The 21,938-nt window shown below is 45.0% G+C and overlaps 1 protein-coding gene across 2 annotated transcripts in view; it reads left to right on the top strand.

The window, feature by feature from the left end:
• Positions 1-21,938, top strand: part of RAI14 (retinoic acid induced 14) — a 221,298-nt gene that overhangs the window by 115,595 nt on the left and 83,765 nt on the right. For both annotated transcript variants that reach the window (XM_068250364.1, XM_068250356.1), the window contains exon 3: positions 11,191-11,321. In XM_068250364.1, the coding sequence (XP_068106465.1) occupies positions 11,191-11,321 (131 nt within the window). The remainder of the gene's footprint in view (positions 1-11,190; positions 11,322-21,938) is intronic.

Raw genomic sequence — 21,938 nt, 5'->3', positions numbered from 1 at the left:
CCTTTAAAAAAACATTCTCTAAAGTATTTAGCATTCCGGTGTGTTAATTTTGCAATGTAATAGTATAGAGGAACGCACATTCCTGTCTGCTGTACTTATTGTCTTTGTAAACAGTGTGGTTATTTATTAATGTGGCAAGTATTTGACCTGCCTGGCGGGAGTCATCAAACTCCCATTCTGGAAATTTTTGGTGTGGAATTTGTCAGTCCACTTGTGATTCAGGTAATAGGTACATAGATATGTATCAGAGTCTATAGCAGTAAGCAGTGGCCACCCCTAAATAATGATATGGGGTATAACAACAAAAAAGATTTGTTTAATGGCCAGAAATCATTTCAGTGGTATAAAGTAACTTTTACTACAGTATACCCTGTTTTCCCGAAATTATGACATCCTCTAAAAGTAAGCCCTATTTTTAAAGAGAACCTGAACTGAAAATAAAAAGTCAAAACAACCATGCACAGGTCATACATACCTCCTGTGTAATCTACTCCCTAATCTCTTTGCGTCCTGTTTGACCACTGTGATCAATGGAATTCTCTGTCCTCCATTTTGAAAATGGCCATTACCCCATAACAGCTTCCTGGTCAGCACACTGTTAAACTGTAATATCGCCCACTTGAGCCATAGGGAAATATGGACATTACCTTGCACATTGAGTTGTAACTGACAGCTGCTGATATATAACTGACAGCAACTGGTATATTTCAGTTCTGACAAATTATTGTCAGAACTGGAAGGGATCACTGTAAGAAGAAAATGGTGAGCTTCTGAGAGGAAATGACAGTGAGGCTAGTATGTAATATTCATTTGCAGCTACGTCATGTGTTTATTTTAAATAATTTTACTCGCTTCAGGTTCCCTTTAAGCATGCTCAGAAGTAAGCCCTAGCAGCAGTAAGGGGAAAAAGTATGGCAACTTGTTTTTCTACTGGAGCCAATGGTTTTGAGGGCAGGACCCTCGAGGCCAATCCCTTGGGCCAATCACGGCACTCGCTGAGGCTGAAGTTCGGGAACACCGTGGCATGGAGCTGCAGGGGGAACATCTGAGGACATGGGGGACAGAGCATGGAGCTGGGGGTAAGAGGAGGATGCAGGGTGACATTGGAGGACACAGGGGACACCAGTAGCACAAAGGGACAGCGGAGGACATGGGGGACACAGAACAAAGGAGGACTGGAGATAGAGGAGGAAACCAGGAGGACACTAAAGGTACAAGCGGGACACTGGGGTACACAAGAGGTGGCAGAGTTAGAGGTGGCACAGTGGGGAAGGCAGGAGGACACACAGCACAGGAACTTGTGTGCTCATTGAAATATGACATCCCCTGAAAATAAGCCCTTGCATATATTTTGGTGCAAAAATTAATATAAGCCACTGTTATTTTCGGGGGAAACATGGTAGCACACAGAAAAGTGGACAGTTATGCATATACAACCCATAAATGCATCACATAAGTAATACACGACATAAAATAAGCAGCCTAATGCGCATTTCATGACCCCCAAATGGTCGCTTCTTCAGAGGCTGAAATTTGCAGCAGTCTTTTGTTAGTTTGGGACTACTATGGCACTTTTGTACTTCCCAACTGTTCAATGTTTTGAATTCTTTTTTTCAGATGTCAGTATCTATATTTTTTGAAAATTGTGGATTTTATAAGATGTTGATTACTCTATAAAGGAGTTGTATGATTGTATTTGACTAACAACCACATTACAGTTGGATAAAACTCCATATTACCTGAAAATTTTTTTAATAAATAATCCAATATGAAATAACTTAATTAGCTTGCTTATGCTGTTGTTTCTAGTGTTCACTGTCAGATTTAGGAGAAATGTGAAATTAAAAAAGAAAAGAATATTTCTGCTGGTTTCCATTTTTGCTGTTTTGCTGTGATGCGAAATTGACATCACTTTTGCCGTTTACTTTTTTTTTTTTGAAACCCAGCTCAGTGTTAAAGCGGATCCGAGATGAAAAACTAACTATAACAAGTACCTTGTCTATATATCTTATCTAAAGTTTAGATAGTTTACACAGCAGATCTAGCTGCAAACAGCTTTAATAGAACAAGATAATTTCTTCCTGTGATACAATGACAGCAGCCATGTTGTTTGTAAACATTACACAGAGGCAGGCTTATCTGCATCTTGAGCAAAGAAAACAAATCCCCCCTCCTCCTCCCTCCTTCCTCCTCCCCTCTGCCTCTGAAATTTCTGGCTAGTAATACCTCCCCCTCCTCCTGCCCAGACTTGGCTCCCATGAGCCCTTGCTACTGTCTGAAAGTGCCTTGGCTCTCTGAAAACCTGTGGGCGTGGCTTGTTTAGTTTATAGGGAATTAGAACATTAAAACTAAAACAAAAAAGTATTTGGCTTGAGGAATGCTCTATAAACAATAAGAAAGGAACACAATTATGCAATGAATAAAAGTTCATCTCGGATCCACTTTAATTTACTACTTATTTTACATATTACTGTCCCTCCCACATCAACCATAACCTAGCTGTAGGCTTACATCACTGTAAACTCTTCAAAGGGAGGGGGATTCAATTACCTTCTGACCATAGTGTCCTTATCTTATCTGAAATGGAAAGTTTCTGTTATTTGCATTTTGAGATAAGCTTGTTACTGTAGTTAAAACAAAAAGGACTTCCCACAATCCTATTGGCACTGCACAGTTTCGGCACAGTTCAGCAAAGGCACCCAGACCAGGTAAAAAAAAAGAAATCAGTGGAAATATAGGGATCTCTTTTAGAAAAAAAAAGATTTTCATATATATTTGGGGCACTGACTACTTTTTATCAATTTTTTATTTTTGGGTGTTACTACGCCCTTTGAGCAACCTCACTGTACATGGATTCAGATGATAGGTGCCAGATAATGTCACCCCCTCCACCTCCCCTTCAGTTCTCTGCAACCCCTTGTCTGTCCTGTATTAATTATTAGTAGAAGCATATTTGCCAACTTGGACTCTGAGATAAAGTCCTGAATATAGCGTGAAGAATGTCAAATATTCGAGGTCTAGACCAATGTTTCAGCAGTTTCATCAATGAAGAATGACCGTTCACCTGAAATGTCTCAACTATCACCAGCAGTCCTCTGAGACACATCCCAATCCCTGTGGCCCTGCCATGCATGGCTATGGGGGATCAGACAGGTTGTCTTGAATTCTGAAGGAGTGCTTCAACATTTTTTTGCACAAATTGGGAAGCAGCCTATTGATTTCAATAGCTGAGATCCTGAATCCGTATTCGTGCGCGTGAAATCGGGCACATACAGTCTTAGTGGAAATGGGCCCTTACACGGCTCTGCCTGACAGATTGGGTCAAGTAGTTTTGTCCATCATCATCCAGAAACATAGTGACCTCATGCCGAAACTTTGTGTTGAGTACAAACTCAGGCTAGATTAAACTCAGCCGAGGCAGCTGATAACAACACCCCTGATAAAAGTCTAGCGTGTGTACAGCGGACCCCAATGCATTGTTCCCCACTCAGTCTGCCACAGGGTAATATGAAGGAGGCAGTGCGATTGCCCTCCCCAGGGCTATTCTGCCGTTGGATGATCGCACCGGAATATATGTGAAACTAGCCTCAGCCATAGACCCTGAACAGGCATGCAGATCAGATGCTCTGACTGGAGTAGCTGCATGCTTGTTTTAGGCGTGTGATTCAGACACTTCTGCAGCCAAAGAGATTAACAGCACTCCCAGGAAAATGGTATTGTTTAAAATGAAACAAATATGGCTGCCACCACCACATGCCTCTCAATTAATGTTGCCTTTAACATTCTTGGCGGAAACCCTGTGTCAGGCTGGGAAAAAGAAACCAGGAGTGTAAATCATGAGCCTGACTCAGGAGGTACGGAGAGTGCAGTGTGGCGGTGTTTCAGCTCACCTCCCCTGGGATCCAGACGCAGACAGTCATTCTTCTGGTCCTCGGAGGCTGTGGATGCCTTGGGTGAGATTGCTGGGTGAGATGGCAATCTCACTATAGGGGTACAGTGCCACCAAGAGGATGGAGAGAGAATTGCAGCGCTGGATCCCTGGGAGGTGAGTCTGAGCCTGGGCTGCTGCAGATCTCTCTGCTGTATGATTTTTTAGGGTCTAAAACCTTGTGAAAAAAATTTCTCCGCTTTTAGACCCTAAAATCTGGAAATAATTATACCGCCAGGGAGGTTAAGGCTTAATTACTTTTATAGTCATTGACCATGGAAAAATGTGCAGATTCGGGTCCACCACTCTGGTTTGTCTTTATGAGCTCCATGTCATAGAGTGAAGCCAAACGTTCAGGGCAATAAGCAATGTGATACCAGCCTGCTTTTGTATGTTATTCTGTGGATGAAGCAGTGGTGATGGGAAAAGCTTAAACTCCAGTGATGCAGAACACAGCCAGAAGCTCTACAAGAGGACCTCCAGGTCTCAGCCAACCAGATTCCTCATCCTTGTTTGCTTTGTCTGACCCTTTCATGTTGTCTCTTGTGTTTTCTGGTAAGCCCGACCCGGTCAGGTTACTGAAAATAGCTGTGAATCACATCTACTCTGGGGTGTCTGCATTTCTTCCATACATAGTTGGCCATGTTTTCCTGCCTCATTCCTTCCATGTTGTCTCACCTCTCGTGTATAACATGATCGGGATAAGTCCCTCTGTTTGCCCACAGAAGCCTTCTCTCTGATCATTGGTGTTTGTTTAGATCTTTGTGGCTTTGTTGCCGTGTTTAGTAACCTGGATTTTATAAGAGATATATTATAGTAAGTGGATAGTTATGTGATTACAGATAACGTTCTATCAGAATAAATCCTCTCAGTCTGGCCGTCCTGCCACCTAGTAGGTATTTGGTGGGATCTGTTGAGGCTGGCTATATACAGATGAAACTCAAACAATTTTAATATCGTAAAGTCCATTTATTTCATTAATTCAGGTGCAACTAGTAAATGAAACCGGAACCCTTTGCAGGTATTTTGGATGAATTAGCTGATTAGAGTCTGACACTTTGAGCCTAGGCTATTGAACATTTTCACAATATTTTAATTGTCTGAGATTTTGAGGTTCTCATAAGTAGTAAGCAATAATCGTCCAAATTATAACAAATTAAATGCTTGAGATATCTCACTTTGCATGTAATGAGCCTATTTCATATATTAGTTTCACCTTTTAACCCCTTCAGGGCGAGAGCAATTTTCACATATCAGCACTGCTCCCATTCATTCATCAATAACTTTATTACTACTAATCACACCTAAATTATCTATATATTGTTTTTTTTTAGGAAAAATTATACTTTTAGTGTGTAAAAATTTTTGTTTAGTAATTACCTTATTTTCTATGCATTTTAAGGGGAAATTAAGGTAAAAAATAGAAAAAAACACTATTTCTCCGTTTACATTCAGTATAGCTTTACAATAAACAGTGCTAAGTATAAGTTAAACCTACAAATTGTATTTGCTCATCCATCTTGGTTATTACAACATTTAGATTATGTTCCTAGCACAATGTATGGTGACAATATTGTATTTGGAAATGGTGTCTTTTTTCTGTATTGTGTTTTTCGCTTTCTCATTGTACACTATCGATGATTATGAGACCTTATTTGCAAAAATAATAGCAATGGCATACATATTTAAAAAGCCAAGTTCCTATGTTTTTTTTTCTCTTATATTCTGTCACTTTGTTTTCATTTTACATTTTATTTTGGTACAGAATATGCGAAAAATGTAATTGCTCTTGATTTAGTTTGTGACTAAAAAGAATACAGAAGACATGGGCCTCAACCCTAAAACTCATCAGGGTTAAAATGTTACCACATAGGTCTCTTGTAGTTTTGCTAAGACTTTCCCAAGTTTGATCATAGTTTTGGAAATTACATTTTTATGTTGGATTGAGTTTGTCCCTATCCATTTTTTATGTGATGTGCGCCCAAGCTTTGAAGAGACTCTGTAACATGAAAAACATCCCCTGGGGGGTACTCACCTCGGGTGGGGGAAGCCTCGGGATCCTAATGAGGCTTCCAACGCCGTCCTCTGTCCCACAGGGGTCTCGCCGCAGCCGTCCGAACAGCCGGCGACTGTGCTGACTGTCAGTTCAATATTTACCTTTGCTGGCTCCAGCGGGGGCGCTGTGGCGACTTTCGGCACGGAAATAGACAGAAATACCCGATCTCCGTCGGGTCCGCTCTACTGCGCAGGCGCCGGAAACTTGCGCCTGCGCAGTAGAGCAGACCCGACGGCGATCGGGTATTTCCGCCTACTTCGGCGCCGACAGCCATCAGAGCGCCTGCGCAGGAGCCAGGAAGGTAAATATTGCGTCACCGCTGTACGGAGGGCTACAGCGAGACCCCCGAGGGACGCAGGACGGCGTGGGAAGCCTCATTAGGATCCTGAGGCTTCCCCCACCCGAGGTGAGTACCCCCCAGGGGCCGTTTTGTCGTTACAGTTCCTCTTTAAGACCCATCAAAATGTATTCTACAACTCTTCACGGTTAAAATGATACCACATGTGCCTCATTTAGTAACAAACTGGTGGTGCAATCTCCACAACTACACTGGACAAATATATTCATCCAGAATTACTAAAATAAATAGACTTTTGCACGATATTCTAATTTTTTGAGTTTCACCTGTATATACAAATTTTTTATGACTGATTTTCAGCTCATTCAATTTTGGGTTTATCGATTAAAGTCTATTTAAATATGTTGGAGAAAGTCCTTGTGTGGTGGGAGGGGGAGAAATGGCGGTGGATCGATGACCACATATCATCTAATGCCTGGTACACACGATACAATTTTCCGTCAGATTGACAGTCAATTAACAGTGATTAATTTTGTATAGAAGTGATTGGAAAATTGATCAGAAAAATGATCGCACCTGTCCGAAATAATACGTTAGACTCGACAGGAAATTGCATGGTGTGTACCAGGGAAAAAGTTGCCCATACACTCCTTGCAGATTCGATTAATTTGCTGGGAATCGATTTCCCAAAATGTCAGATCGATCTATTTTTTATTGTTGATTTTTTTTGCGAAAAATCGATCAAGCGTATTGATTGAACAGGACAGAAAACTTAGGTTGATCTGGAGCGGGACAGGCATCCAACAGTGCAATGCTGTGGATCGATCTAATTTCAATACATTCCCTGCAGGAATCTATTGGAAATCGATGAACTGTGTGTGGGTGGAAATCTATAAGTGTATGGCCAGCTGAGAGCATTGCTCTCCCCACTTACCCTGCCCGCCATGTGACATCACGTCCATGCCTCTCTGCCACCGCATAGGAACAGAGCATGTGCTAGCCTGCAGGCTAACAACGCATCTGTCCGCCATGGCCCAGCTATGCCGCCTGCAAGATCAGGTTCCAATCCCCAATGGGCGACATGTGTGTACTAGACTTTGGGAATATAGCCGTGTTTGCAGATTTCCAGAAAATGACATTCTAGGGACCCAGCAGGGGGCACTTGACCTCCTTCTCATGTGGCTGTCTGGTCTGTTAATCTCACGCTGACCTATTTGGAGGTATTGATCAGAGCTAGCATTATTATCAAACCAGACTTTTCCACTAAGATAGGCAGACTCATATAGCTCTGCACAAGAATGCTTTGAATTTAACAGTGATATGTCTGGGTGTGTGTGTATATAAGCCTGAGTGTGTGTGTGCGTGTCTGTGTGTGTGTGTGTATACGCCTGCACGTGTGTGCTCCTGGGGGGGGGGTGTATGCGCCTTTGTGTGTGCGAGTGTATGCGCCTGTGCGTGTATGCGCCTGTGTGTATGTGCGTATGCGCCTGTGTGTGTGTATGCGCCTGTGTGTGCTTGTGTGTTTGTGTGCATAAGCCCCTGCGTGTGTGCATCTCTGTGTGTGTATGCGCCTATGTGTCAGTGTGTGTATACATGTGTGCGCGTACGCTCGTGTGTGTGTGTGCGCGCATGCGTATGTGCCTATATGTATGTATACTCCTGTGTGTGTGTGTGTATGCATGTGTGCGCGTATGCTCCTGAGTGAGTGTGTGTGTGTGCGCGCGTATAAGCCTGTGTGCGTGTGTATGCGTGTGTGTGCGTATGCTCCTGAGTATGTGTGCGTATGAGCCTGTGTGTGTGTATGCTCCTGAGTGGCTGTGTGTGTGCGTATGAGCCTGTGTGTGTGTGTATGCTCCTGTGTGTGAGTGTGTGTCTGCAGGGTAGGAGATAGACATTTCTCTCCATTTGTTCATGGGGATTTCAGGCCTCTGTTTTCCATATGTTATGATAATTAATCTCAGAATCTCTCCAGAATGATGTAAACGGAGGCTGTACAGGAGCTGTAACACCAGCGCTGCGCCATAATTAAACGTGAGCTGGAAATACGAGTGGAACGCACACAGAGATAGAATGCAGGGAAGAGGCATTCCTCCGGGGTCTGCGTTGTCTCAGCTCTCATCTCACAGCCTCATCTCCTCCCCGCTCCCCTAGTGCTTCCCCGTTGTCCCTTTATGGACCGTGCTCTGTTTGTACATCTTTCTAAAAGAAATAAAGAATACAAGATTCAGGGCTAGTTTTTCTAGGCATTACTAATGCATGCACTTGTTTGTAAAAGTGAAAGTTATCGTTTTTGCAAAATAAAGGTCTGTTTCCACTGGGAGCCTGAGCACACTTGCACACTTCTGTGCATTTTTCAGCCATGTGTATCAGTCTGTAACATTGACATGTTTCACAGAAGACCTTGCACAGTTTGTTTTGTGTTTTGCAATTCACATGGGCATGCATTTACCATGGCATGCTCATGCCAGCATTCCCTCTTGTATGACGCAGTTTGCTTTTCCATTACAGTCAATAGAATCACACACAAAAAAACATTACAGCACACACAAACATTTACTTGTTGTCGCTCATTGTGTTGTTGGGCTGTGGAGGATCTCGGCTATCCAGCTGCTGCAGAGAATTACTTGCTCTTGGTGGCCTTGTGGCGCTCAGTCTTCTTGGGCCTGGATGTTGGGCAGGACGCCCCCCTGGGCGATGGTCACCCCACCCAGCAGCTTGTTGAGCTCCTCGTCGTTGCGCACGGCCAGCTGCAGGTGGCGGGGGATGATGCCGGTCTCCTTGTTGTCCCGGGTGGCATCGCCAGCCAGCTCCAAGATCTCAGCGGTCAGATACTCCAGCACTGCGGCCAGATAGAGAGGAGCACCGCACCCACCCGTTCCGCATAGTTGCCCTTCCTCAGCAGATGAACACAGCCGACTGGGAACTGCAGCCCGGCCTGGGAGGAGCGAGTCTTTGCCTTGGCTCAAGCCGCCTTGTTTGTCTCTTCCGGACATGATGGCTTCAGAGATACAGATAACTCTCCAACTTGAGAAGGCTGGATAGTGTACTGGTTATGGGCTCTTTAGGGTTTGAATCTTGGCTAGCAGCAGTACCTATTCAATAAGAAGTCCTTGGCCAAGACTTTCTAACACTGCAGGGAGGCCCCTTGAGTGCGCCCTTAGTGGCTGCAGCTCTTGAGCACTTTGAGTCCAACAGGAGAAAAGAGCTATACAAATATTGGGATTGTTATACAAATGTTAGGATTATTGTTGGAGATATCTATCTATTTTCTGTCAGGACTGAAAGTGAGAACAGTCCTAGATGGCGACACAGGTAGCATTATGTCCTGTTTTTATGCCATGTCCCCATACTGCTGCTAGGAGGCTCTGACCCCATACTGCTGCTGGTAGGCCATGTCCCCATACTGCTTGCCGGGAGGCCATTTCCCCATAATGCTGCTGGGAGGCCATGTTCCCATACTACTGTCAGGAGGTCATGTCCCCATACTGCAGCCGGGAGGCCATGTCCCCGATACTGCTGCTGGGAGTCCATGTCCCCATACTACTGTCAGGAGGCCATGTTCCCATACTGCTGCTAGGAGGCTCTGACCCCATACTGCTGCTGGTAGGCCATGTCCCCATACTACTGTCAGGAGGCCATGTTCCCATACTGCTGCTGAGAGTCCTTTTGACCATACTGCTGCTGGTAGGCCATGTCCACATACTGCTCACAGGATGCTATGTCCCCATACTGCTGCTGGGAGGCCATCTCCCTTGCTGCTGCCGGGATGCCTTGTCCCCACACTGCTTCTAGGAGAGCATATCCCCATACTGCTGCTGGGAGGCCATGTCCCCATACTGTAGCAGGAAAGTCATGCTGTATGTGTAACAGGAGGTGCTGTAGGACATGTTGTGTCCTAAAAAGTGTGTGTTTCTGGGTGGGGGGGGGGGGGGGGGGGAGCTGCTGGAGCTGGATCCCAGGGAGATGCTGCTGGGGACACATGATTAGATGAGAGTCATCGAGGTCTTTGTTGCAAGACAATACATTCTCTTGAGTAGTCACATACGCCTTGTAGAGGCTCCCCAGAATTCGTATGTGCCCTTACTCTGGCCTTATAACATGCATAGTGCAAGCATGCAAACATTCCATGCATCAACCTATTCAAAGATTAGAAGCACATATCCTGCCATCCTCTCCTGGGACAGATAATGCAACAAACTAATTCCACAAGGGAGCTTCAAAATACATCCATGTGCACCACCACCGCCACCAAGTTTGTCCTCAGATCCTCTCACAAATACTAGCACTTATATGCTTTTACAGCCAGGCTAATACTTGTGGGGCCAGCATGACAGATATTCAGAAATTCCAGTCATGTTTTAGTGGTTAATGTTTGGTAAATAGGAATTCTACTCTATTTTAAGAATACTCTAGCCAATCATTGTCTAACAACAGAAGGTCATATTTCTACTTCCTGTGTCTCGTTCATCTTCCTGTACTCTCCTCACACTTAGCTGTATATATAGTTTTCTCATCTCATTGCCTTGAGGCCATCTTGGAACTGATTAAAGAGATTCACTTTAGACTTAATGGTCAGCTTTCTCTGTCAGCAAATACCAGCCCCATCTCGGGAGACATACAGAGTTATTAAGAGTGCGTAGGAGTTTTTTCTACCTGCTGCGGCCTTCACTGTATTACGTACAGCTTGTGATGTATATTACTGAAGTACAAGCAGTTCCCATCTCACAAGACTGCTCACAGATTCCCAGATCCGGCTCAGAAACGCCATGGAGTTCCTGAGCTCTGATTTCCCCTTTGTTTTGGGGGTTTGTATGGGGTACCAGGTAGTCTAAGTCCTCTCTGTAGGCTACAACAGTAGCTGCATGAGGGTATGATGCAGCCAGTAACCTGGTCATTTATCTGTTTCAGACCAACGAGTGGAGCAAGAATGACGATCGCCTCCTGCAAGCGGTGGATCATGGGGAGGTGGACAAAGTGCCTGCTCTTCTGGGGAAGAAAGGAGTATCTGCTACGAAGCTGGACAGCGAAGGGAAAACAGCGTAAGTTGCAAATATGTGCAAAGTTGATTATATTAGATGAAAGTGTGGGCACACATTACTCGATGTATGACCAGATCGACCATTATATACAGTTAGGTCCATAAATATTTGGACATAGATAACTTTTTTCTAGTTTTGGTTCTGTACATTGCCACAATGGATTTTAAATGAAACAACTCAGATGCAGTTGAAGTGCAGACTGTAAGCTACTGTCAGTAGTTATGCTAATGGGTGCTGTATTTTGTTTGATTTGAACAGATTTCTGCTGCAAGGTGGAAAACTGACCAATAAATGATCAATTGCCGCAAGACTGGCTAGTTCTTATTTGGTCTAGTGAGACTGAGCTCGTAGTATCCTAGTGGTGCTGGTTATCAGCCGGGCATTGCTTCACTGCTGGTGGCCAGGAATTGCTAAGCTGAACCTGTCCATTGGCATGAAATTGGTTCCTGGGGTTGGCTTGCTGACTTGGCATTGCTAGTTGCTGTCTGCTGACCTTGTTGGTCTGGTGCTGGTCTGGCTTGGCATTGCGAGTTTGGTACTGTCTGCTGACCTAGTTGGGCTGGCACTGGCCTGTCTTGGCATTGCTAGTTTGGTGAGGTTTGCTGACCTTATTGAACTGGTGCTGGCCTGAATTGGCACTGCTAGTTTGGTGCTGTCTGCTGACCTTGTTGGGCTGGTGCTTGCCTGGCTTGGCACTGCTAGTTTGGTGCTGTCTGCTGACCTTGTTGGGCTGGTGCTTGCCTGGCTTGGCACTGCTAGTTTGGTGCTGTCTGCTGACCTTGTTGGGCTGGCACTGGCTTGATTTTGCTAGTTTAGTGCTGTCTGCTGACCTTGTTGGGCTGGTGCTAGCCTGGTTTGGCACTGCTAGTTTTGTGCTGTCTGCTGACCTTTGCTGGACTGGCGCTGGCCTAAGTTAGCACTGCTAGTTTGGTGCTGTCTGCTGACCTTGCTGGACTGGTGCTGTGCTGGCTTGTCACTGCTAGGTTTGTGCTGTCTGGTGACCTTGCTGGACTGGCGCTAGCCTGGCTCAGCAATGCTAGTTTGGTGCTGTCTGCTGGCTTGGCACTGCTAGGTTAGTTCTGTCTGCTGTCCTTGTTGGACTGGCCTGGCTTGGCACTGCTAGTTTAGTGCTGTCTGCTGACCTTATGGGGCTGGTGCTTGCCTGGCTTGGCACTACTAGGTTGGTTCTATCTGCTGTCCTTGTTGGCTGGCCTGGCTTGGCACTGCTAGTTTAGTGCCGTCTGCTGACCTTGTTGGGCTGGTGCTTGCCTGGCTTGGCATTGCTAGTTTGGTGCTGTCTGCTGACCTTGTTGGGCTGGCCTGGCTTGGCATTGCGAGTTTGGTGACTGCTCTGTTGGGCTGGTGCTTTGGCGGAGAACCCTCTAGCATGTGCAATGACCTTTAGGGACAAACAAACTAAATATAGTTTCAACAGAGGTTGTGGTCTTCACAGGATATTGGTGATGCAAAGAGAGTACCGAATACAGTCGGATTACAGTGTGTGTACCTGCCTGTCTGTCTGTCTATCATCTGTCACGTCTGGCTGTTCCGTTTATTTTTTTCTGGGGTAACCAGGTAGATATTTTCAGGGTTTTGCTACTGAACAGGTCAAGTGAGTCAATATGAACATTAAACACATGGGCTCCACATTTCTTACCTTCCTCCACCTCCCACTTTTTAATTCTCATGTTCTACACTAAATGTGGCATCTCAGTGAAATGTCTGTGTCTTGTTCACCAACCACAAAAATGTAGCAATCTCCTTTATGAAGAGAGTGAAAGGTTCTTTGTCCTGTGAAATATTTTGAGTCTGCTGGTAATTCCAGCTGCAGACTGCTTGTATGGAAAAATAACGGCATACGCTTCACAGATAGGCCCACCGGTGGTTTTAGTGTTTTAGGCATGGTATATTTGAAGTGAGAAGATATTTTGCTCAGCTGGAGATCAAGCTATAATATTCAGTAGAGAAGGCTCTGCAGGACAAAGTGGAGGGCTTCTTTTTAAAGTAGGGAGACCCTTTATGTAGAGTGACCAGATTTTTGTGGGTCCAACCTGGGACGGGGAGGGGGGCGTGGGGGGGGGGGAGGACTGAGGAGCGCGCAGCGCCGAAGACCGGGGGGGGGGGTTGGCAGCGGCGCGTGCCGCGGCGAAAAATGGGCGTGGCCATGACATTGTATGGGCGGCGCTAACGTAATGATGTAACAGCGAGGCATAAGAAAGCAGTGTTTACGCCATGATGTGGACAAACGAGACTTTGCATCATGGGTGTGCAGACACTGTGTGATGCTAATAGTATACCACAAAGCAGCAAACATAGCCATCTATGACCATTAAATAATAAATGCAGTAACAGTTACCCCGGACACCAGAAAATAAACGCAATAGGCAACATGTCAGCACAAAATAACCGCAATGCGGGCAACATGTCAGTATAAAATAAATGCAATGCGGGCAAACATGTCAGTATAAAATAAATGCAATGCGGGCAAACATGTCAGTACAAAATAAACGCAATGCGGGCAAGCATGTCAGTACAAAATAAACGCAATGTGGGCAAACATGTCAGTACAAAATAAACGCAATGCGGGCAACATGTCAGTACAAAATAAACGCAATGCGGGCAAACATTTCACCAGAAAAGAAACGCAATGTGGGCAAACATTTCACCAGGCAAGAAACGCACTGCGGGCAAACATTTCACCAGGCAAGAAACGCACTGCGGGCAAACATTTCACCAGGCAAGAAACGCACTGCGGGCAAACATTTCACCAGGCAAGAAACGCACTGCGGGCAAACATTTCACCAGGCAAGAAACGCACTGCGGGCAAACATTTCACCAGGTAAGAAACGCACTGCGGGCAAACATTTCACCAGGCAAGAAACGCACTGCGGGCAAACATTTCACCAGGTAAGACGCAATGCGGGCAAACATTTCACCAGAAAGGAAACGCACTGCGGGCAAACATTTCACCAGGCAAGAAACGCACTGCGGGCAAACATTTCACCAGGCAAGAAACGTAATGCGGGCAAACATTTCACCAGGCAAGAAACGCACTGTGGGCAAACATTTCACCAGGCAAGAAACGCACTGCGGGCAAACATTTCACCAGGCAAGAAACGCGCTGCGGGCAAACATTTCACCAGGCAAGAAACGCACTGCGGGCAAACATTTCACCAGGCAAGAAACGCACTGCGGGCAAACATTTCACCAGGCAAGAAACGCACTGCGGGCAAACATTTCACCAGGCAAGAAACGTAATGCGGGCAAACATTTCACCAGGCAAGAAACGCACTGCGGGCAAACATTTCACCAGGCAAGAAACGCACTGCACTGCAGGCAAACATTTCACCAGGCAAGAAACGCACTGCGGGCAAACATTTCACCTGGCAAGAAACGCAATGCGGGCAAACATTTCACCAGGCAAGAAACGCAATGCGGGCAAACATTTCACCAGGCAAGAAACGTAATGCGGGCAAAGTTCACCTGGAAAAGAAAGCATTTACTCACCTGGCAGAAGTCTCCTCTGGCGCGCTGCTCCGTCCCGGGACCGTCTTGTTCCTCCTGCTCTGGTCTCCCGCGCTGACAGGGCTACGGCAAGATGGCGCCCGAAGCCCTGTACTGGAGACACATAGTCTCCAGTACAGGGCTTCGGCAGCCATCTTGCCGTAGCCCTGCTCGCCAAGAGGAGGCTGGAGCGGGGCTGCAGGCAATGAACTGGCACGGCGTCTACAGACGCCACTGCCAGTTCATGCGGAGAGAGTGGCCAGAGTCCCGAGGCCGGGACGTCCCGCTGCTGAAAGCGGGACGTTTCCCGGGACCTCATGCTGCCTGGGACAGCGGACCCCGAATCCGGGACGCGTCCCGGGCAATCCGGGACGTCTGGTCACTCTACTTTATGACACACCGAGTTGTTGCTCTATATCATACATGTCAAATTCCGGCCTGCGGGCCAAATCTGGCCCTCAGAGCCATTAAATTTGGCCCTCAAGTGGTTTCCCAACTTTGCATTATGTTTGGCCCACTCTAGACCACCAGAGAACCTATATTGGAGGTGAAGCCCTATAACACCAGGGATGCCATATGAGGGAGGTAGGAGGGAAGCACTAAACACTAAGGAACTGTATAGGGGAGGGTGGGGCCTCGTCTAGACACCAGGGAACTATAGGGGAGGGGGGACCACTAGACACCAGGGAACTGTATAGGGATTGCAGGGGGGGCATTAGATACCTGGGAACTTTATAAGTCAGGCAGGTAGACATTGAGGTTGGCCCACGACTAGGTTCCATTTTATGATTTCTGCCCACTTTGTATTTGAGTTTGACACCCCTGCTCTATATTTAAGCGGAGTCACAATAATGGAGGATCATAATCTTTCAAAATTGGCCTTAAAGTGTACCTGAGGCGACGTGTGACATAATGAGATAAACATGTGTATGTACAGTACAAAACATTAATAACCAGGCTGTTTTACTTGTTTTATTTTGCTGCCTGAAAGCCTTAATTTCTAGGCATGGAAGTGACAGCTTCTGTCTTGTTCGTACCTTGTCAGGAATATAGTAAACATCACTGATATGCAGATTACAGCCATAAAAGTTTTCCTGGCAGAATACAACTTCTGAGGGCAGGGAGATATACAAAAAAAAGGTCAATAGTTCATGTATTTTAACTCTGGGACACTTAATAGGCTGCCACTGAGCAAAGGCAACAAAATATTCAATCTACTTTGTAAATGTTTAAATATTAAATAAAACCTTTAGGGCCCATTTACACTATATGCGGATTTGTGTGGATTAGCTGCACATGAATTTGCATGGTAATAATTTCCAGAGATCGCATGCAGAAAAAAATCAAGACAGCAGTGTTACATTTTTTAGGACGCCACATGTTTTCACGTGCATATTTCACTTTTGTGATCTTTGCACATTTTGACGTGTGGTTTTGCGTATATCAATAGAAAAAAACGAAACATAGAATTAATTACACATGTAAAATACTGAAGCAAACACATGTGAATTCACATACGCATGCAAATTTGCATCCAGAAAATATCATGCGATTTCGCCTGCTTGTAGTGTCCCTTAGACTACGATAGAGTCACAAAACTGACTATGGTAGGGATTAGACTGTGAGCTTCTCTAAGGGTTGGTTGCCCCCATCTCTCAGGCAACAGTTCGGGTGCTGAGCGTTGTACAGACACTAGCAGATCAATGGGTCTGATAATATGGAGAGGGGGAGGGACGACAATGCCACACACAACCGAGCGGTTTCTTGCGGGTGGGTTAAGGAGAAAAACAATTCTTTTTAGGATCACAGTAATTTAAAGGACCTGGACATGATTCACAAAAGAGTGCTAACTGTTAGCACGGGCGTTTTCATGCGAATTTTCACCGTTTGCGTGCGATCGAGAATTTTTGCGTGCAATTAAACGGTTTCGTGCGCAAACACGAATTTCCATGCAAAATTTCGCGTTTGCGCGCGCAAATAGTTAATTGCGCGCGAAAATTCACGATCGCGTGCAAACGGCCGTGGTAACAGTTAGCACTCTTTTGTGAATCAAGCCCCTTGTGTTTCGTATCATTAGTTATCATGTCTGGAATATATTCCTAAGAGCTGGAACACGTCTCTTCAAGCTATAATTGTTAATCTTAAAGGACATCCGAGGTGACATGTGATATGATGAGATAGACATATGTATGTACAGTGCCAAGCACACAAATATCTATGCTGTGTTCCTTGTTTCCTTTCTCTGTCTGAAAGAGTTAAAAATCAGGTATGCAAGTGGCAGTTTCTATCCGGGTCAGGACCGGGTCGGACTATAGCGTAACCCTCACTGATAAGAAATTGCAGCCATAAAACACTTTCCTGGCAGTACATACTGTAGCTTCTGAGAGCAGGGAAGAGATAAAAAGGATCAATAGTTGATAGATTTTAGCTTTGGCATACTTTAATGAATGTGTCATTGAGAAGAGGCCATGAAACAGTAAAATTTAAAAAGTAGATTAAAATATAAAAGATAGCTTAAAAAAAAATCATTTTTAGAAGAAGGAGGACAGATACAATTGTTTATCTCATTAGTTTATTTTCACCTCGAATGTCCTTTAAGACATATGGCAGCAGCACTGTCTCTCATCAGGGTGTATCATTGGGCTGCTATCTTCACCAATGATCTTTTTTAAATGGCCCAAAAAACTATATCGATAACGTATTAACAAAAGTATTATTTCAAAATGGTTCTCAATCAAGACTTGTGTCTTGTCTGTGTATACACTTCCTCCACACAGAATCAAAAAAGAAAACATATCGATGGAACTAATGGTAAAGATGCAAGATTTTATTTATTAGATGACCTATCTCATAGTTCAAGATACAATCATTAATCCTCCAGAAGCTTCCCACTTCAGTCCACCGATCCAGTCCGGGGCCCTCTGGAAGCTTTAGCAGCATGGAGTCGTTTGGGCTTGGTGCTACTGGGCAGGCGCAAGGTGTCCTTTGCAGTGTGGCCACGCTTGTTCATGGATAGGACTATGACTGCTTGCACCGCTCAACAAAGCCCTTGTCAACAAGGTTCTGGGGGTTCCAGCACTGTATCAGTGGAGGTTGTGGGGGTGGAGGAAACCTCTGGAGGATCCAGAGACTTCCCTCTGCCAAGGTAGGTACCCATTTAGGGCAATTTTTTTCATTCCGGGACACATTCACTTTTTTGAGTGCTATCTTGACCAGTTGGATCTTGTCTTCCCCTCAATGGCTGCATAAGCAGCTTTCTTCAGAGACCAGAGGTAGAGATGGTTACTGTGGGAGAATCATGGTAGCCTTTGTGAAAAGACAAGACCAGGAACCAAATTGTGCAGTATCATAGGATAAGGGAATAGTTCAATTGCAAAAGAGTATTTATACTCACAAAGGTGGGTTGCAGAACCTGCAACCACCGTATGTTGCCTACAGGGAAAACACCATCGCCGCTCAGTATAACAGGTCCTGCTGGAACTGGATAGTCGCTCCCCTGGGGTCCTTACTGGCTGTGGGAAACGCCACACCAGTGGGAAGAACACCTCCAATAGAGGTGTGGTAGGCAATGATGAAGGATGGAGGTACCTAAAAATATGATAATTAAAGTGTTGGTAAATAAATGAAAAATAATAAAAAGACTATAAAAATGAGTACAGATTCTCTTTAAGTCAGGCAAGATTTATTCAAGCACGATTAAAACAGACAACGCGTTTCACTAGTCTCTACCCACTTCCTTAGGTCAATAAGTGTGCCTTCACACATTCAATTTTAGATTTGGGCGCCAAAAGACCAATCTCCGTTATGTCTACCCAGCAGAACTGAAGATGACCACCAAAATTTAGAGGAGTCTTCAGTAGTTCCATGTCCGTCTTGTTATGTCTGCTATCTGCTGGCAGACCTACAAGTTAGCCAGGAGCGGGGAATGTCTGGAGCTGCTGTTATATGACTTGCTATGACAAGGAGATGACTGACTGAAGTCTTTACTATTTACGGGAAATGCGCCTGAAGAGAGTAATTAATATCTGCCTCAGTAACAGTGAGCGCTGCTAAAACACGGCTGAAGCGGTTAAGCAGAAGAGTTTCATGATTGTCACTACATCATTCCAATGTTCTCTGCAAGTTTAGAAACAAGAATTTCACCTCAGGCTAATGCCGATCACAGCAGGACACACTTCCTTCTACAACTCTGTTTATACTACAGAGGCAACAGGAACACTGCACTAGACTGGTTCAGGAGGAACTGAAATCACTACTTGGTTTTGATGAGATGAGATGCAGATAACTCTTGACCTTATGCAGGATTATGCAAATTTTGTAGGCAAGAAAATGGCTATATGTGGCTAGAAAATGGACCAATCAAATCTTGCTGAGGTGGGATTTGATAGGTCGCTTTTTAAACTGCATAAGTTTGCATACAAAATTTGCATAAACCTGCATCAACTCTGAATTATTTGTATCGCATTGGACATTCAAAGGACAACTGTAGCAAGAGGGCTATTTACTTCCTTTTAAACAATACCAGTTGCCTGGCAGCCCTGCTAATCTATATGGCTGCAGCAGTGTCTGAATAACACCAGAAACAAGCATGCAGCTAATCTTTGTCAGATCTGACAATAATGTCAGAAACACCTGATCTGCTGCATGCTTGTTCAGGGGCTATGGCTAAATGTATTAGAGGCAGAGGATCAGCAGGGCTGCCAGGCAACTGGTATTGCTTAAAAATAAATAAATATGTCAGCCTCAATATACCTCTCGCTTCAGTTGCCCATTAATGGTTTGCGAAATACAATGGACAAGCTCTTTGAACTGAAAACTATAGAACTACAAGGTTTTTAAAAAAGGAAAAATATGAACTTACTATTTGAGAATTGAAGTTCACTTAAAAATAAATGGAGGGAGGAACAGAATATTTTGACTTCAGCCCCAAAGGTAACCAATTAAAAAGCAAAAAACATAGGAAACTGGGAAAGATGGTTTTTATTTCAACTACTAGTGACCTAAGCCCATTTAAAAACAGGCTCTAGGCCTGTCACCGCCGCGTGCGCGCACCTGCCTGCCGGCCTGCCGCGGGCCACTCAGCATTGGTGGTGGACAGGTAAAGTATAACTGCATGGGCACCGGGGGGAGCACATGAAACATTTAGGGAGACAATGGCTTGGGGTTTCTGTTGCGTTCGTAGTTCGCGATTATCACACGCCATTACTTCCACACACCCCATCAAGCATGTCGGCCCTAGATTTTCCACCATGTCCGATCAATACATGCGACCAATTTCAATCAGATTCGATAATAATTATTGAATCTGGTGGTCGACCTGTTGCCAAGTCTACAGATGTATGGCCACCTTAGGTTTGTTACTGGTGGTCAGGGATCAATGTAGAACTGATTATCGATAAATATTTGTGTAGTAAGTAAACTTATCCTTAAAGAGACCCAGTAACAAAAAAAGTTCCCCTGGGGGTACTCACCTCAGGAGGGGGAAGCCTCAGGGTCCCAATGAGGCTTCCCCCTCCCCTGTAGCTGCAGGCAGTCCAGCGCTGGCTCCCCGGAAGTGTCCCGGAATCCTCCCTCGACAAGCCTGATAAGCGCTGATTTATTTACCTTTCCTGGCTCCAGCAGGGGCGCTGTTGCGGCTTTCCGCACAGAGATAGGCGAAAATAGCCGATCTCCGTCGGGTCCGCTCTACTGCGCAGGCACAGGAGACTTGCGCCTGCACAGTAGAGCGGCCCGACAGCGATCGGCTATTTCCGCCTATCTCCGAGGTGGAGAGCCGATACTGCACCTGCGCTGGAGCCGGAATGGTAAATATTTACATCCCCGCTGTTTGGGGAGCTTGATCTCCGCCGCTGTGGGACCTAAGAGGACAGGGGAAGCCTCAATAGGATCCGGAGGCTTCCCCCACCCCAGGTGAGTACCCCCAGAGGAGATTTTTCTCAGTACATGTTTTCTTTAAAGCGGAATGAAACCCAGCATTTCTTCTTTGCTCTAAAATATTATTTACAGCATATTATATACTACCACTATTTTTTTTTACTAGAACAGCATTCAACTAGTTAAACACAGGATTTATAAGCTCCCTGCAGGGAAAGCTGGATGCATCTGAACTGCAGATAATATTATCTTGTGTTTACATTCTTCACGTGATACAATTAATTAAACACCTCTCTGACTTTGCAGATGCTCCTGAACACAGACAGACACTCAGAAAGCATTTCTGCAAACATTACAAGATTAATAAACCAGTTATGAATAAAATGCAAAGGCAGCTCTCAGAGCAAAACAAATTTACTTTGGGAACTTGTAATTTCTAAATGAATAATATATGGCATATAAAAAGTAGGAAAACATGTTTTTACTGGGAATATTATGTCAGGGTTTTATACCGCTTTAAAGGATAAGTTGCTTGTAAGTTTAGTGGTAGTTTTTCAAATGCATTTTATTTTGAACAAATGAATAATCGGACAAAAGAATTGATTTTTCTGTGCTGGAATGTTGCCTTAATTAATCATGCAGGCTATTCCTGGAATGTTTTGGGTGTGATGGGGTTGGCCAGTGTTATTGTTGAGGGTCATGAGAAGTTAGGTAAATACAGTATCTACCGCTATCACTATAACAAGATGCAGGAAAGGTCGCTGTGAGTCTCAGGGGTCACTGCAAAGCTACACACAGACTTCAGGGATGATCCAGGGGTCACTGCAAAGCTACACACAGACTTCAGGTATGATCGCTGCCCAGTCCTGCTGTTTGCAGTTGGAATGGAAAACAATCTCTCAGGGCCCTTTCACACTGGGGTGATTAGCAGCCGTTAAACGCTAACCGCTATCGGCGATAGCAAAAGTGCTAGTGTAATGTAAAGTATATGGCAGTGATGTCTCTGCCGCGATCGCCAACAATCGCATGCAAACATGGTGCATGCAGCTCTTTTTTTTGCAACTTTTAAGCGACCGTGATTGCAGTGTAAAAAAAGTGCTAATCGCGATAACTCAAAAATGTACAGAAAGATATTTTGTTTACTGTGAAAAATCACTGGTGCGAAACGCTAGCTCTGATCGCTAGCTTTTTGCGATCCCCAGTGTGAATGGGCCCTCAGGCTTGGGACCCACTACCAGC

This window comes from Hyperolius riggenbachi, chromosome 1, assembly GCF_040937935.1.
Source record: "Hyperolius riggenbachi isolate aHypRig1 chromosome 1, aHypRig1.pri, whole genome shotgun sequence".
In the NCBI taxonomy this organism is placed as follows: Eukaryota; Metazoa; Chordata; class Amphibia; order Anura; family Hyperoliidae; genus Hyperolius; species Hyperolius riggenbachi.
Note: the sequence above shows the minus strand (reverse complement) of the source record. Positions and strands in the feature narration are given on the sequence as shown.